The sequence below is a fragment of the Rana temporaria genome, chromosome 4 (genome assembly GCF_905171775.1).
Source record: "Rana temporaria chromosome 4, aRanTem1.1, whole genome shotgun sequence".
NCBI classification, from domain to species: domain Eukaryota; kingdom Metazoa; phylum Chordata; class Amphibia; order Anura; family Ranidae; genus Rana; species Rana temporaria.
Window position 1 is genome coordinate 66,343,001 of NC_053492.1, and position 14,783 is coordinate 66,357,783.

Genomic DNA, 14,783 nt, shown 5'->3' on the forward strand with positions numbered 1-14,783 from the left:
AGTGCTAATGAAAATTACTCACTTTTAATAGAGGATTTTCTGTCCCAGAAAATAATGAGCTACTTGGGCCCTGGGAAGATGACTTTCTATTTGTCTGCAAGTCATACCCATCATATAATTCTGAGGCCTCGTACAGACGGACGGACTGTCCGTTGAAAACGGTCTGCCGGACCGTTTTCAGCGGACATGTCCGCCCGGAGATTTCGGTCTGATGGGTGTACACTGGAAGTTCAAACAGATGCAAGGGATGGCGGCCGATCGGACATGTACGGTGAGTCTGTACAGACAACCGAACATGTCCGAACAGGCTTCCAGCATGCTAAGAAACATTTGTCCGCTGGAAATACACTGGCCAATTTACGCTACGCCGCCGCAACTTACGGAGCAAGTGCTTTGTGAATACTGCACTGTTGCGGCGGCGTAGCGTAAATAGGATACGCTACGCCCAACTAAAGATACGCTCTCCTACGTGAATCTGGCCCACAGTATATAATTCTTGACAGACAAAACAAGTCCACTCTTCTAGGACAGTAACAAAAAACTATGGCATGCTGGGAGTGGGAGGTATTGGAATTAGCATGCCTGTAAAGATTCTCATTCATTAGGTTATGATATGTTTGGTAGAAATCACATTTACTGGACTTGTTTTCTAACGCTGAAGATGTTTCCAGCTCATCCAGGCCACTTCTTCAGTTCATTAGAGCTGGAAAAAACATCCTTAAAGCGGTAGTTCACCCCCCCCCCACACATTTTACCATCGAGACAGGCATTGTAGCGCGAGCTACAGTATGCCTGTCCCGATTTTTTTAACCCCGTACTCACCTTGTAGTCGTCCATCGTAGATTCCGGCTCCCGCGGGGAATGGGCGTGCCTATGGAGAGGGAGGATGATTGACGGCCGGCTCTGGCACGTCACTCTCCCCGAAGACAGCCGGAGTAGGTCTCGGCTCTTCACGGCGCCTGCGCACAGGCTATGCGCACGCGTCGTGAAGACCAAGCCTATTTCAGCTATTTCCGGAGAAGCGTGACGCGCCAGAGCCGGCCGTCAATCATCCTCCGTCTCCATAGGCACGCCCATTCCCCGGAATCTTCGATGGACGACTACAAGGTGAGTACGGCGGTAAAAAATTCGGGACAGGCATACTGTAGCTCGCGCTACAATGCCTGATTTTAAGGTAAAATAAAAAAAAAAAAAAATTTTCCCGTCGATAGGGTGAACCCCCGCTTTAACATTATAGAACAAGTCTAGACGAATGCTCTACAAGAAGTTTGTACTAAAGCCAGTCCATTTGTGCCTGACCATGTGACCTTCCTCTTAAGTCAAGAGCAGCATCTTGTGTTCACTTTATCATTCTTACAAATCAATCAGTTGTTATGATCTGTTCCATCACCAGTTCTTATACCTGCTGATAGTCTTGGCCTTGTGCGTGGAGTCTGCATTTCCTGACGGGCATGTGGGAGCATGTGATACCGCTTTGCTTCATTGACTAAATCTCGACAAGCCTCTGATGACTTTATCAACTCTTCATTGTCAACCACATTGAGTAGATAGCTTGGATGGATGAAGGGTAGACGGACAACGGCCAACAATTCAGCAGAATGCTGCAAAATGAAGACACAAAGCACACAGTGTGTTAAACTTTATCAGAGATAGCAGCTTCTTTTCCTATTCTCATACCACAACAAAGAATCTGTTAAGGTACAAAGAATTATAAATCTGAATGGATGGTGAAAGTGAGAACCGCACAGCAGGTTTACCAACATGTATTCAAAGAGGACAGACTCTTGTGCAATTCACATTACAGCTCAAATTACATTCAGTTTCAACAATAGGTTCAAGGGAAAGCAAAAGACAATAGAATGTGAATAGTGTTCTATGATCTTGAAGACAAAGCATAAAACAGCAGGCATTTTGGTCGTCAGAGGTGGAATCTTACTTGATTTCAGTCCAAATTAGCACTTCCAAAAAATGTCTCTGCTTTATATAAAAGGTACACTCCAGGCAAGCAGTTAAATGCACAGTTAACATACATAAATACATTCACTTCTTTGCCTGCCAAAATATTTGTGATTTTGCTCACCCATTCTGGTGAGGTGCATACCCCTGCTAAACTGAATAGCCAGGTAGATAACCCATGTGTGATATAGCCTGACCATCCTCCCTGCCCAGTGATTGCTCTTCTACAGGTCCCAGCTTCTGCAAACACATTAAAAGTACAATCCTAGACAATGCAATGGAACCCTATTATCACACAATACTTACTTTCAGTCTGATTTCTAGTGAACGATGTATTATATTAAAGGAGAGGTGTGGCCAAAGCTCTTTTAACCATACCTCTCCTGTGGGTCACAGGAATTCTGCACTCATGTGGCCCATATTCAGCCGAAGTCACAGAGCCGGCTAAGGCTTTGCAGGGATCCTGACAATAATGCCGGAATCCGCCCAGATGCCTGGCTCAGCCTCTCAGTGCAGTGCTGGGAGCCTGAGCCAGCCACATCCACCCCTCCAGTGCCCAGTGCTCCAGCGCAGTGAGTGCTGGAGGGGTAGAGCAGAGAGCCGGTGGCTGACAGTTACCACTCTCTGCTCACTGAGGACTGAGAACTGAGTGATCAGCAGTCTTTGATTGCTCAGTTCTCGGTGTAGAGGTGGCAGGGGACAGATGCAGCATTGGATTGATGCTGCATGTACATTTAGTAGGTAAATATGAATGTTTATTTTTTTAGAATTCTGCACTTCCCAATTAGTATAAAGACAAACTAAAGCTATGGTATGTATGTGTAGCACCCTCTAGTGTGCTAGAGTAGGTAATGTTAAATCTGAGTTCCACCCAAAAGTGAAACTTCCGCTCGTTGTACTCCTCTCCCCCTCCGGTGCCACATTTGGCACCATTCTGAGGGGAGGGGGGACAGGAGACCCGTCTTTCACAGGTATCCCACTTCCGGGAGCCACAGCCGCGGGTATAGACGTCACCGTCTGGGCTTCCGGCTCCTGCCTACTCCTTCCCCGGCCACCGGGCCAGTAGGAGGGAGGAGCGGAGCCTCGTGCATGAACAGTAGGGTCCCCGTGGTGAAGCTGTAAGGCTTCACTGCCGGGTTCCCTTACTCGCAATGGAGGCGGCATGCACCCGTCAGCTGATGAAAACATCAGCTACGTTGCCGACATCGCTGGACTCCAGGACAGGTAAGTGTCCGATTATTAAAAGTCAGTAGCTGCCGTATGTGCAGCTGCTGGCTTTTAATTTTTGCAGTGGTGGGCGGACCTCTGCTTTTTTTTGTAGTATAGGTAAAATGATTTGGCTGGCAGCCAAGCCTATGTTTTAATCAGGGTCGGTGTGTGATCCAGGGAGGCTGGTATGATTTATCAGGCAGCATCTCTGGTACCTCCCTCTACATGTGAGAAATTTCCAGAAGAGTGGGAGGGAGGTTAGGAGTACTTAGGAGGGCCATGATCAATCCCCAACAGATGGGTTGGCAGGGGGCAGGCCCCCTCAAATACTCAGGGCCAGCACCGCAGGCAAAGAGAGAGTTTGGGTGGAAATTGGAGAATGATTGCTAGGAGGCTGTCGGTGGGCCCTTGAGGGCATCCCCCTAGTCTGGGGGGGGGGGGGGATCTGTCAGCACAGTTAGTACAATACTAGGGAACAGAGCTGTGGACAGATGTTATCAGGGAAGAGGTGGGCATTAGTTCAGTAAATTCAATATTCACGACTCTATCCTCAACCGCTCTCCAATCTTTTTTCAGCCTCTCAGATCTCAAGGCCTCATTGTTAATTCACAACTTTCCCACTCCATCCACTACTGTTGCAAGCAAGTAGCTGTAGTAGCAATGATAATGACCATCATAACATTTATAATGTCACAAAAATGTATAACATAACATAATTCTTAGTACTTCTGCACACAATTACTCTAGAGCCCTAATATCCACTTCTTTATAGCAGAACTTTACCCATAACAACTTGATAAACAATAATGTTCTTTAGCGAGAAACATACATTCCACATTAATAATTATGCTACTGACATAAGTGAGTGCTGTGAATTGCCTCCAGCATTGTTCATGTTTATTCTTGCTGTAGGCTGCCATTTTGCTGAAGCCCAGTGCCCCTGAACAGCAGTAAAACTTTAAACTGTCAGTAGATTGGCCTTTCGTGGCTCTAATTTTCAGCACAATGCCCCAAAAAAATGCTAAAGATTAAAAGCAACTGAGCATGTGCAGGGCAGGGTGAGACAGTATATTATTGGATTTTAAACAGTATAGGCACTTGATTTTAATGTTTTACATAGCTATACTTGCAAAAGGGGCCAGCCCGAAGTGTCCTAGTAATGAAAGTTCCACTTTAAACTGTGTACTTTGGCAGAACTACAAGCATTGTCAGTTTTTTTATTTTTTAGGGTGGTATTGAATTTTGTGTCGTAGGGAGGTCATAAGTTGATGGGATCTAGGGGGTCACAGGGTCACGGGGGAGGGGGGTGCGCCTTTCTCTCTTCTTTTCTTTCCCCTCCTTCTCTTTTTCTCTCTCCCTGGCGTCCCTCCCTGCCTCTTGTAGGTGGGGAGCGGGACGGGGGGGATTGGAGGAGGGGGGGGGGGGCGATGGTGCCCATGGGGGGGGGGATAATGTAATGTATGTAGGTATTTTCATTTAAATATGTACGGAGATGTCTTTTTGTATTCTTTCTCGTCATTGTTATTTGTTTTTATGTATGTGGTGCAATTTGGAAAATAAAGAAAAGAAGCAATTAAAAAGATTACTGTTGGAAAACCAGTTACCCTTTGAACAGTGATCGAGTGAACTTCCTTCACATTCAGTGGACTTCACACATTTGTTTGTTTTTCACATCATTTGGAGGATATACCACAATATACATTGTTTCCTTTATTTATTCACATTGGGGGTTGCGCTATATTTGTCCCTATTTTTCTTCTTTTAATAAAGGCTACAATTTGTTCAGAGTGCGGCTGTCCAGACACAATTTGTGTTCCTGCTTTGCCAAGTGCATTGCCTGCACCTGAGTTGTCTGCAGCGGTGGATGTTCGTTTGGGTTCCCACCTGGAGCGGCTATTCCCTTTTCCCCAGCCATTGGCTCCTGCTACTGCAATTCACAACCAGTGAGCCAATGAGGAGAGAGTGGGGGGCGGGGCTGAGCTGCGCTCCGTGCGTCTGTGTATATATGGAGTACTCCATATTCCCATCGCACACATTCCTGGAAAAGCTCTCAAGGGCTTGAGTGCTGCAGCAACAACCAGCTGGGAACTAGTTCAGAAGTCACAAGGAAAATGTTTGTGACTTCTAAATGCCTGATGAAGGGGTCCTACATGACTCTGAAACGTTGCACTACTCTTGATGTGATCATGCACTAAATGATTTGCTTGGACGCTTCCTTGTTGATCCATGGTGTGCTGGCAAACATTTTCCTTGTGTATATATGGACACACAAAGCAGCAGCTCTGGAGTGAGCCTACTTGGGTGCACCCCATAGCAAGTAGCCTGCATTCGGCAGGAGGGAGTGCCAGCGGGGGACCAAGAAGAGGAGGATTGAGGCTGCTCTGTGCAAAGCCACTTCAAAAAGCAGGCAAGTATGACATGTTTGTTATTTAAAAAAAATATGCCTTTAATATTACTTTAAGCGAAAGCTAGGCAGGTTCTTCACCTGCACTCCAAGAACTACAGTGGACTGTGATAGGGCAGAGAGGAAGGGTAGAATACTGGATGTGTATCTTGTTGAAGAGTATATCCCCCTCTAAGCTATTGTGTTCTGCCCCACCGCTATTGGCTGAGATTGGCTGAGAGTTCTGACAATCGGCAGACCTTTTTTGATCATGCCCCTTCGACAGAAGCGGGACATTCGGCGGTCTTCTGTCAGACCGGCTGCCGTACACACGGACTGAATGTCAACCGGTTTCTATTGAACCAACCGATACGGCTCGATATTCGGCCCATATGTACGGGGCTTTAGTCTACAAAGACTTAGCTAGATTCAGGATGGCGAGCGCATAGTTGCGGGGGCGTAGCGTATGGCATTTACACTACGCCGCCGTAATCTAGCAAGGCAAGTACATGATTCTCAAAGTACTTGCCTGCTAAGTTACGGCGGCGTAGTGTAAATCGGCGGGCGTAAGGGCGGCTAATTCAAATTCGGCTGAGGGGGCGTGTTTTATGTTAATGGGGCTTGACCTGACGTGATTGACGTATTTTACGAACGGCGCATGCGCCGTCCGCCTACATATCCCAGTGTGCATTGCGGCTAAGTACGCCGCACGGTCCTATTGATTTCGACGTGGACGTAAATGACGTAAATCCCTATTCACGGACGACTTACGCAAACGACATAAAATTTTCGAATTTCGACGCGGGAACGGCGGCCATACTTTAACATTACTATTCCAACTATTTGATGGAATATCTTTAGGCCTGATAATGCGTTACGTAAATGGCGTATCTGTACTGCGTCGGCCGGGCGTACGTTCGTGAATAGGCGTATCTAGGGATTTACATATTATACGCCGACCGCAATGGAAGCGCTACCTAGCGGCCAGCCTAAATATTGCACCCTAAGATAGGACGGCGCAAGCCGTCGTATCTTAGATAGGTTTAAGTGTATCTCTGTTTGAGAATACACTTAAACCTAGGTCGGCGCAGATTCCGAGTTAGGTCGGCGTATCTACCGATACACCGGCCTAACTCTATGTGAATCTAGCTAACTGACTATAAAAAGTTACTCAGCTTCTGTGAAGTAAACTACCAATTAGATGTTGTCTGCTTCTTTTGAGATTTGTCGCAACAAACTCAACCAATTCTAAAGTCTTTGTCTAAGTCGGTGTCTTTCTTAGCCCTCCTCCTCCTCCTCCCAATCGCCCATTATACAACCATACATCGGATAAACAAAGATTTATTTTCAGACAAAGAATTAGTAAGTTAAACTAATTGGTGGACCTTTTGGACTTTATCCGCCATCAACACTCTATGAAAAAAAAAGACTAAAAGAAATGACGTACAAAAACAACAAAGGCTGTCTTTGAATTTCACATCAACTGCTGTATCAATCTTCCAGAATAAGTTTTCCTTCATAATATATTTCCTGCTCTCATTCATTATTCTGTACAATCCCCTTAGTATCCAATTGAACAATAATAGCTACAACAAGATGCAAATTAATCTAATTTCACAGGCAAAACCATTACAACAAGGACGCATCTCATGAAAAGGAGAATCTTCTCTCTATTCAGACGGCGCTTGCTGGGCCCTCGGGAGCATATGGCAATCTCTGAGGCTTATTTTGTAATAAAGAGACACAGATAACCTTTGGTTCAGGGAGCCTGTCTATTCCGCTACATTGTGAAAGTTTTAAAAAAAAAAATCAGCAAGTCACAAAGACATTGTAAAGTGTGTGATGAATGCAAATCTGAACAGCAAACTATAAAAAGTACACTTGTACAAAGAAAAAAGAGAAAAGTAGAACTGAAAACAAGACTATGGTCTACTTTAGCAGTTTAATAAGGCTACATTTTACAGATCATTTATTAAAAGAGAACTATAGCCCCGTGGCTTAGTGGTTAGCACTTGAATTGCTTCCTAGTCTGGACACTATCTGCATGGAGTTTGGATGTTTTCCCTGGAATTGCATGGGTTTCCTCCTATACTCCATAGACGATCCAGTTAAATTATACAGTATGCGAACCCTTACCTTGTAAAACAACCTATCCAGTAAATATGAAAAACAATTTTGTTTCTCTTTTTTTATATATAAATGATCACCTAGTCTCTGTTCTCCATTGCATAAGGTGCTTAGAAAGCTAGGGGTGGAGGGCAAGCAGTACACTGATCTTCCCACTGAATGGCTGTGCAGTTTGGGGTGTGTCAGCACAAGTCTGACCATTGGTGGACAGGCAGCATAGCTAGAAATCTGACCACGCTGGGCAGGATGTACTCTCATGCCTAGTGCACAGGGGCGGGCTGGGCCAGGGGGCAGAGTGGAGATTTCCCCTCTGGGCTGCTCTGATTCCCTGTAAAAGGGCTGCTGTGCCTGTGCAGCCAGCTCAGAACGGCACATGTGCAGTTTTCAGACCCGGCCAAGTGCTACTGCTCGGGCAGCTCCGGCAGGAGGGGTTAACAGGGCTTCACTGTGTCCTGTGACAGGGATATTAGCTGCACCTGTCACAGGGCTGAGAGTGTGTTTCGTCTTACAGAGCACAGCCCTCCCCCTCCTCTCCACTAATGGGAAAACGATCTGGGGCGGTACTGTTGGGCACTGATGGGTGGCAATGATGGGCATTAATGGGTGGCACTGATGGGCACTGAAAGGTGTCACTGATGGGCACTGATTGGTGTCACTGATGGGCACAGACTGACATCACTGGCTGGGCAGTGCTAGGGCTGCACTGTAATCGGTGCCCTAATTGTCTGTACAGTGTCCACTGTGAGGAGATGCTCTGATCGGCTCTCCTCACATGCTGTCATTTACATGTGATTGGCCTTTATTGGACATAGCCAATCACATGGGTAAAGAGCAGCGTCATCGGGGCCATGCCGTCATTGCTGTGTCATATTTGTCTTGCTTCATAACATCAATACGTGTTATAAAACCTGGTGGGCATGGATGGTGAGCTGATTCGGTGGTACCAATGGGCCACTCGACTAGACTTGCCCCCCAGACTTAAGGCTGCCAGCCCTCCCCTGCTAGTGCAGTCAGTTTGAAATAGGAAAGAAGGGGGACCGACAGGATCAATAGGCATTTCACCCAACACATATCAGGCACATATCAGGAATAGGACATGTTGGGGTAACACATTCTGTAATGATGAGCTAAGGTGTGGACAAAAGCTGTGGGAAACTGTCACATGATAGACAGCCAGCCGAATCATCTGCGGCCATCAAATTCCCTGGAATATTGGTGACAATATTGACCTAATATGGCCATTTGCCTAAGGTCATGAACCGAATATGGCCATATTAGGCCATTGATGTCACCTGCCCCTTTGTTAAATGCGGCAATGGGGTGCTAAATTCCACAGCCACATCTGAATAGGCTGGCGGCCTGCTATCACGTGACCCATGTGAAACATGTTATCATATTTCCCACAGGTTTAGGCCAAACTAAGTTCAGCTTGAACTTTAGATCATCCCTAATTCAGGTAAGATAATTGGCTCCTGTCTAAAATTGGCCTTAGTGTGATATTCATCACATCCAAGATGGCTGCCTCACCAATTTCTCCAAAAGCAGATAAGGCACATTGAGTTCCCACAGATAAAAGCCCCATTAAAAATATAAACTAATAAAAGGAGGAAATTTTTCAAAATTAGGAGATGCTGAAATCACTGAATTCCATTAGTTAACATTTGAACCTTGCATGAATGGGCAATACACAGATGTGCGATCGGAATTTCCGACAACAAAACCGTGTTTTTTTTCCCGACGGATGTTGGCTCAAACTTGTCTTGCATACCCACGGTCACACAAATGTTTTCGGAAATTCAGATCGTGAAGAACGCTGTCACGTACAACAGCACTATAAAAGGGAAGTTCAATACCAAGTGCATCACCCTTTGGGCTCCTTCTGCTAATCTCGTGTTAGTAGAAGTTTGGTGAGAGATGATTCGCACTTTCAGCCTCATGCTTTTCAGCCCGTTACAGCGTGACAAATGTGCTATCTCTATTACGAACGCTAGTTTTACCAGACCGAGCGCTTACGTCTCATACTTGATTCAGAGCATGCGTGGAATTTTGTGCTTCGGAATTGTCTACACACGATCGGAATTTACGAGAACATATTTTGTTGTCAGAAAATTGAGAACCAGCTCTCAAATTTTTGTTGTCGGAAATTCCGACAGCAAATGTCCAATGGAGCTTACACAGGGTCGGAATTTCCGAAAACAATCTCACATCGAACATTTTTTGTCGGAAATTCTGAGCGTTTGTACGCGGCATTTATGTGTAGGTAAAGCCTGTGTGTGAGTGTAGGCCCTGTATGTGTAGGCTCAATGTGTAAGTGTGTATATGCCCCGTGTGTGTGTGTGTAGACCCTCAATGTGTCTGTGTGTATGTCTTGTATATGTGTGTGTGTCTGTAGAGCCCATGTATTGGAATATACAAAGATCCCATGTGTGTCAGTGTGTGTGTGTGTGAAGCTCATGTTTGAGTAGACGCTATGTGTTCGGGCCCTGTGTGTGTCTGTTCGTAGGCGTTGTATGTGTGTCTTTAGAACCCATGTTTTTGGGTATACATAGACCCTATGTGTATCAGTGTGTGAATCCCATATGGTAGTAGACCCTATGTATGTCACTGTGTGTGAACCCCATGTGTGAATAGAACACATGTGTGACAACGTTGACCTATCTTGTGCAGACAATTCATAAGAGTTTCTTTTTTACTATCTTAAACATATAAATGTAATTTTACATTCTGAAAAACAGGCAATTTGAACCTATAACCATTGATTAATGATCTCTTCTTATAAGAAGTAATACTTGCCCTAGAGTAAGGAGACTGTCAATATTACGTTGGGATTGTGTCTGTCATTGTATATAAACATAGATCTTATATTAGCAGGGACATACTCAATGACATGCTTCATTGTCCTCAGTGATTTCTAACCCGCTGCTTGGGCATTATTAACCTGTGACCAATGATCCAAAATATTTGCTGCAATGTAATGTATGAAGGATCTTCAGTTTCTTCTATGTAAAGAGACACATGGCTGAAAATTTCAGACAGAACCACCGTCTGCAATACCTGGATCAGCCAATCTGACCAAAAATACAAGAAACTGTTAAGCTGTTTTTTATTAGCGTGCCAAGCGCCAACATGATATTTATTTTAGATCATTTTTTCCAATGGTTTTTATTAGTCAGATTTCAAAATACAGAACAAAAGAGGGTACACATTTTCACAAAATATGCTGGGTTGCACAGTACATAGCATTATCAGGATTTCTGGTGAAAAGGTATATTGAATATGTTTCCAATACTCAACAAGGAGGTAGTGCCACCAACACTATCATATCATGCTATTGGTTCATTATTGCCTGAGTGTGGTGGGGCCTAAGGGACCCACCTGAGATAGTACGGTCTTTGGAGTCCTAGGCTAGCCTGTCTGAGCCTTTCTGTAGGCAATATTTCCCTCTGGAATAGGAGTATCCAAATGGTAAGAAAGGATAGAAAAAGTAAGAAGATTTTTAAAGCGGAGCTCCACTCGAATTTCAACATAATCTTAATATTACTGCTGATATTAAACATTGCGCAAACTGATATTTTTGTTTCTCAAATATGTACAGTACCTATATATTCGTCCTCCTTCCGGTCTGCACAACTGCAGATTTTTCCTCGGGCATTGCATCACTTCCCGTACCACGCAGTGTGCTCTGGGAGCTTGTCTCATAGCTCCCTTGTGTTCAGTTTCTGAGCTGTTATAGCAAACATCGCGCGATTTCGGGACCAGGACGACGCTGACACCGCGGCTCCCCGTTGCGAGTGCGCAAGCGCGAGATCGAGTGTCACTGCATCGAGGAAGTGCCTGCTTGTGGGCTTCTAATGCCCACAGCTAATATGGCAACGGGACGAACAAGGGAATAAAAGTCTACATTGCATGCAGAATGCCAGAGGAGCGGTCGTAGGACACCAGAAACGTGAGTTCAGATAAGCAGCGCTATTAACTATTTAAGTAGCACTTAAAAAAAAAACGTTTTTGTGTGGGAGATCCGCTTTAAGAGAATAGTGTGATCCATCCGATTCAGAAGCACCTAGTCTCAAGATGTTAAGCATCACCCATTCCATGTTTTCTCAAATAGATTCATTTTGTCCAAATTTGTTAACAACTCCAAAGTTGGGTAACAAAAATGTGTTTAAACACATCTATTCATAATAAATGGAGCAAAAATAGAACTCCTTCAACTTCATACAAACCCGAAAGAAACTAGCCAGAACTCACTGGACACCACCACCCATCCTGGGACAAACCATCACCCCAAGCACCAAAGTCAAAAGTCTTGGAGTCATTTTTGACTCTGACATGACAATGGATGCACTTATAGGATCAGTATTTAGTGGAACCCACCATCTTCTACGTCTGCTACGAAGAATTGTTCCCTTCATCCCCAAAGAAGACACAGCAGTAGTGGTAGGGACAATCATTAACTCTAGGTTATATTATGCAAACTCCCTCTACCTCGGACTCCCAAAATACCAGTTGGCCCGTCTCCAAGTCGTCCAGAACATGGCAGCATGACTGGTAACAGGGAAAAAACTCTGGGAATCAATCACCCCGTCCCTGAGATCCCTCCATTGATTGCCCTTAAAAGACTGAGTCACTTTTAAGGCCCTATGCCTGACGCACAAACGTGTACACGGAAACGCTCCCCAATACTTATGTGAGAAAATAAAACAAAACCCCCAATCGAGTGCTTTGATCAACTAACCAAAAATTACTACAAATCCCCAAAGCCCGCTACAAGACCAAAGGAGAACACGTTGATTTGCATCCCAAGGACCTTGACTGTGGAACTCCTTAACAACTAACATCTGAACGGAAATTGATCACCTGGCCTTCAGAAAAAAGCTCAAGACCCATCTATTCTGAGGGAGAAACAGAAGGAAAAGGGATACCAAGCGCCCTGAGGCGATTCTGTTCGCAATTGTTGCGCTATACAAGTTAGTCACTCACTCACTCATAAAAAAAATTGAAAATATCTTGCAATTCCACATAAAACATAAATCGTTTATGTTTTATGTGGAATTGCAAGATATTTTCAAGTTGTTTTATGGACATTTATTATGAATAGATGTGTTTAAACACATTTTTGTTAACCTACTTTTGAGTTGTTAACAACATTTTCATGAGCGTTACTTTGAAATAGACATTTATGTGCATATCACTTATTTACTTGTTTACCAGTTCATTTATATTGTTTATTTAAGTAGCAGCACTACTGTATTGATTTGAAATGTTTTGGTGTTTTAAGCGCAGTGCCTGTAGATTTAGATCAATTTTGTTGTTTAAGATTTCTGAGAGCTGTTCATTCACCAAAATCCACAGGAATGTAGACTCAAATGGGTGTCTTCCAAGATCTGGTTATGGATATGTTCGCTGATACAAATATAAATGCAACAGTCTCCTCTCACGTGTGCTGGAGCCTCCTCCTCTTTAGATATATATTTTTTTAATTGAATATGAATTTTGCTAGGTTCTTACCACTTTTGTTGACCCTGAAATTCTTTACAAGATAATGTCATCTTCACTAGCTATGTAGGGAAAGGGGGCTTATTATTACTAACACTCCTACAGCAAACTTTATTAAACTTTTCACCCTAGAGCACAGGTGTCAAACACAAGGCCCGAGGGCTGAATCCGGCCCTCCAGGCCATTTCATGTGGCCCTCGCCCCTCTCCTGCAGCTGCAAGAGAGCTCCAGCCCTCCTCTGGTCCTCCTTCAGTCCCTTTCTGCTTTCAAGCAATGCATCCAGCTTCTTCCCAGCAGCAGCATAAGGAAAGGGGGTACACTGTGATGTAAGGGAGAGTGGGGGACTCAACTTCTGATGGTGGGGTGGCTCTTGACATCTAATGTAAGGGGAGGGGATGCGCTGAACATCTAATCTTGAAGATACAATTGGCCCTTTTGAGGGCAATCATAATGCTGATGCGGCCCGCAATGAAATTGAGTTTGACACCCCTGCCCTAGAGGAATACAAGTGTAGCGCCTGCGATCTTTATGGTACCGATGCTAGTTAAATTTAAGGGTAGATCAGAGTGCAATTAAACTCTGATCCAGATTGTTAAAGCGGGGGTTCAACCTAAAAACAAATTTCTAACATTACATCCAGCATGCTAAGAACATTTACAGTATCCAGGTCTTTTTTTTTTCTCTGTACATACCGTTATATTGTGATTTTCTCCAGGGCTTCCGGGTTCTGATTACTGCGGGACTGGGCATTCCTATCCCTGGGTTAGATGATTGACGTGTTGTGAAACAGTTCCAATGTCGCACAAGGCCGCGTCACCAGATTTCCGTAAATAGCTGAGCTGCGAGTCGGCGATATACGGCGCCTGCGCAGTCAGCTCTACACGGCGGGTGCAGGCACCGTATAGCGCCGACTCGCAGCTCGGCTATTTACGGAAATCTGGTGACGCGGCCTTGTGCGACATGGGAACTGTTTCACAACACGTCAATCATCTAACCCAGGGATAATAACGCCCAGTCCCGCAGTAATCAGAACCCGGAAGCCCTGGAGAAAACCACAATATAACGGTATGTACGAAAAAAAAAAAAAAAAAGACCTGGATACTGTAAATGTCCTTGGTATGCTGGATGTAATGTTAGAAATGTGTTTTTAGGGTGAACCCCCGCTTTAAGTTCAAAACAGGGTCTCTGTCTCAGCTGGACTATGCTGTGTGCTATTCTGTTGCGCTGGGGTGTTCTTCCAGCCCCGGTGCTGCAGGTGGCAGCAGTGGAGTCAAGGTTTGGGTGCTCTTTCCCAGCAGCCAATCAGGAGGGTTTGACCTCGCTGTGCATGCTAGGGAGGGGTATTTATGAGGCAGACGCCATTGGTTCTGGGTATTTTTCTTCGAGTGTGGCACCCACCTTTAGGGTGACCACATCACGGCGCCCCAGCGTTATGGCCTACCTGGCCTGGGCATGCGTGCCACGCGGTGATCCTGGTTTCGGGACCATGCTGACCCAGAGCATCTGAACAGCGACGGGGACCCAGTGAGTGACTGGGTTCCCACCTTTGAGGAACCCAAGCTGTATTGCTGTTCGGTGGGGAGTCCGTCTGAGGAGCGCCATTGAGAGGCTG

At 45.0% G+C, this 14,783-nt stretch overlaps 1 protein-coding gene across 2 annotated transcripts in view; it reads right to left on the minus strand.

The window, feature by feature from the left end:
* Window positions 1–14,783, minus strand: part of KLHL29 (kelch like family member 29) — a 1,298,229-nt gene that overhangs the window by 137,517 nt on the left and 1,145,929 nt on the right. For both annotated transcript variants that reach the window (XM_040348525.1, XM_040348526.1), the window contains exon 11: window positions 1,403–1,601. In XM_040348525.1, the coding sequence (XP_040204459.1) occupies window positions 1,403–1,601 (199 nt within the window). The remainder of the gene's footprint in view (window positions 1–1,402; window positions 1,602–14,783) is intronic.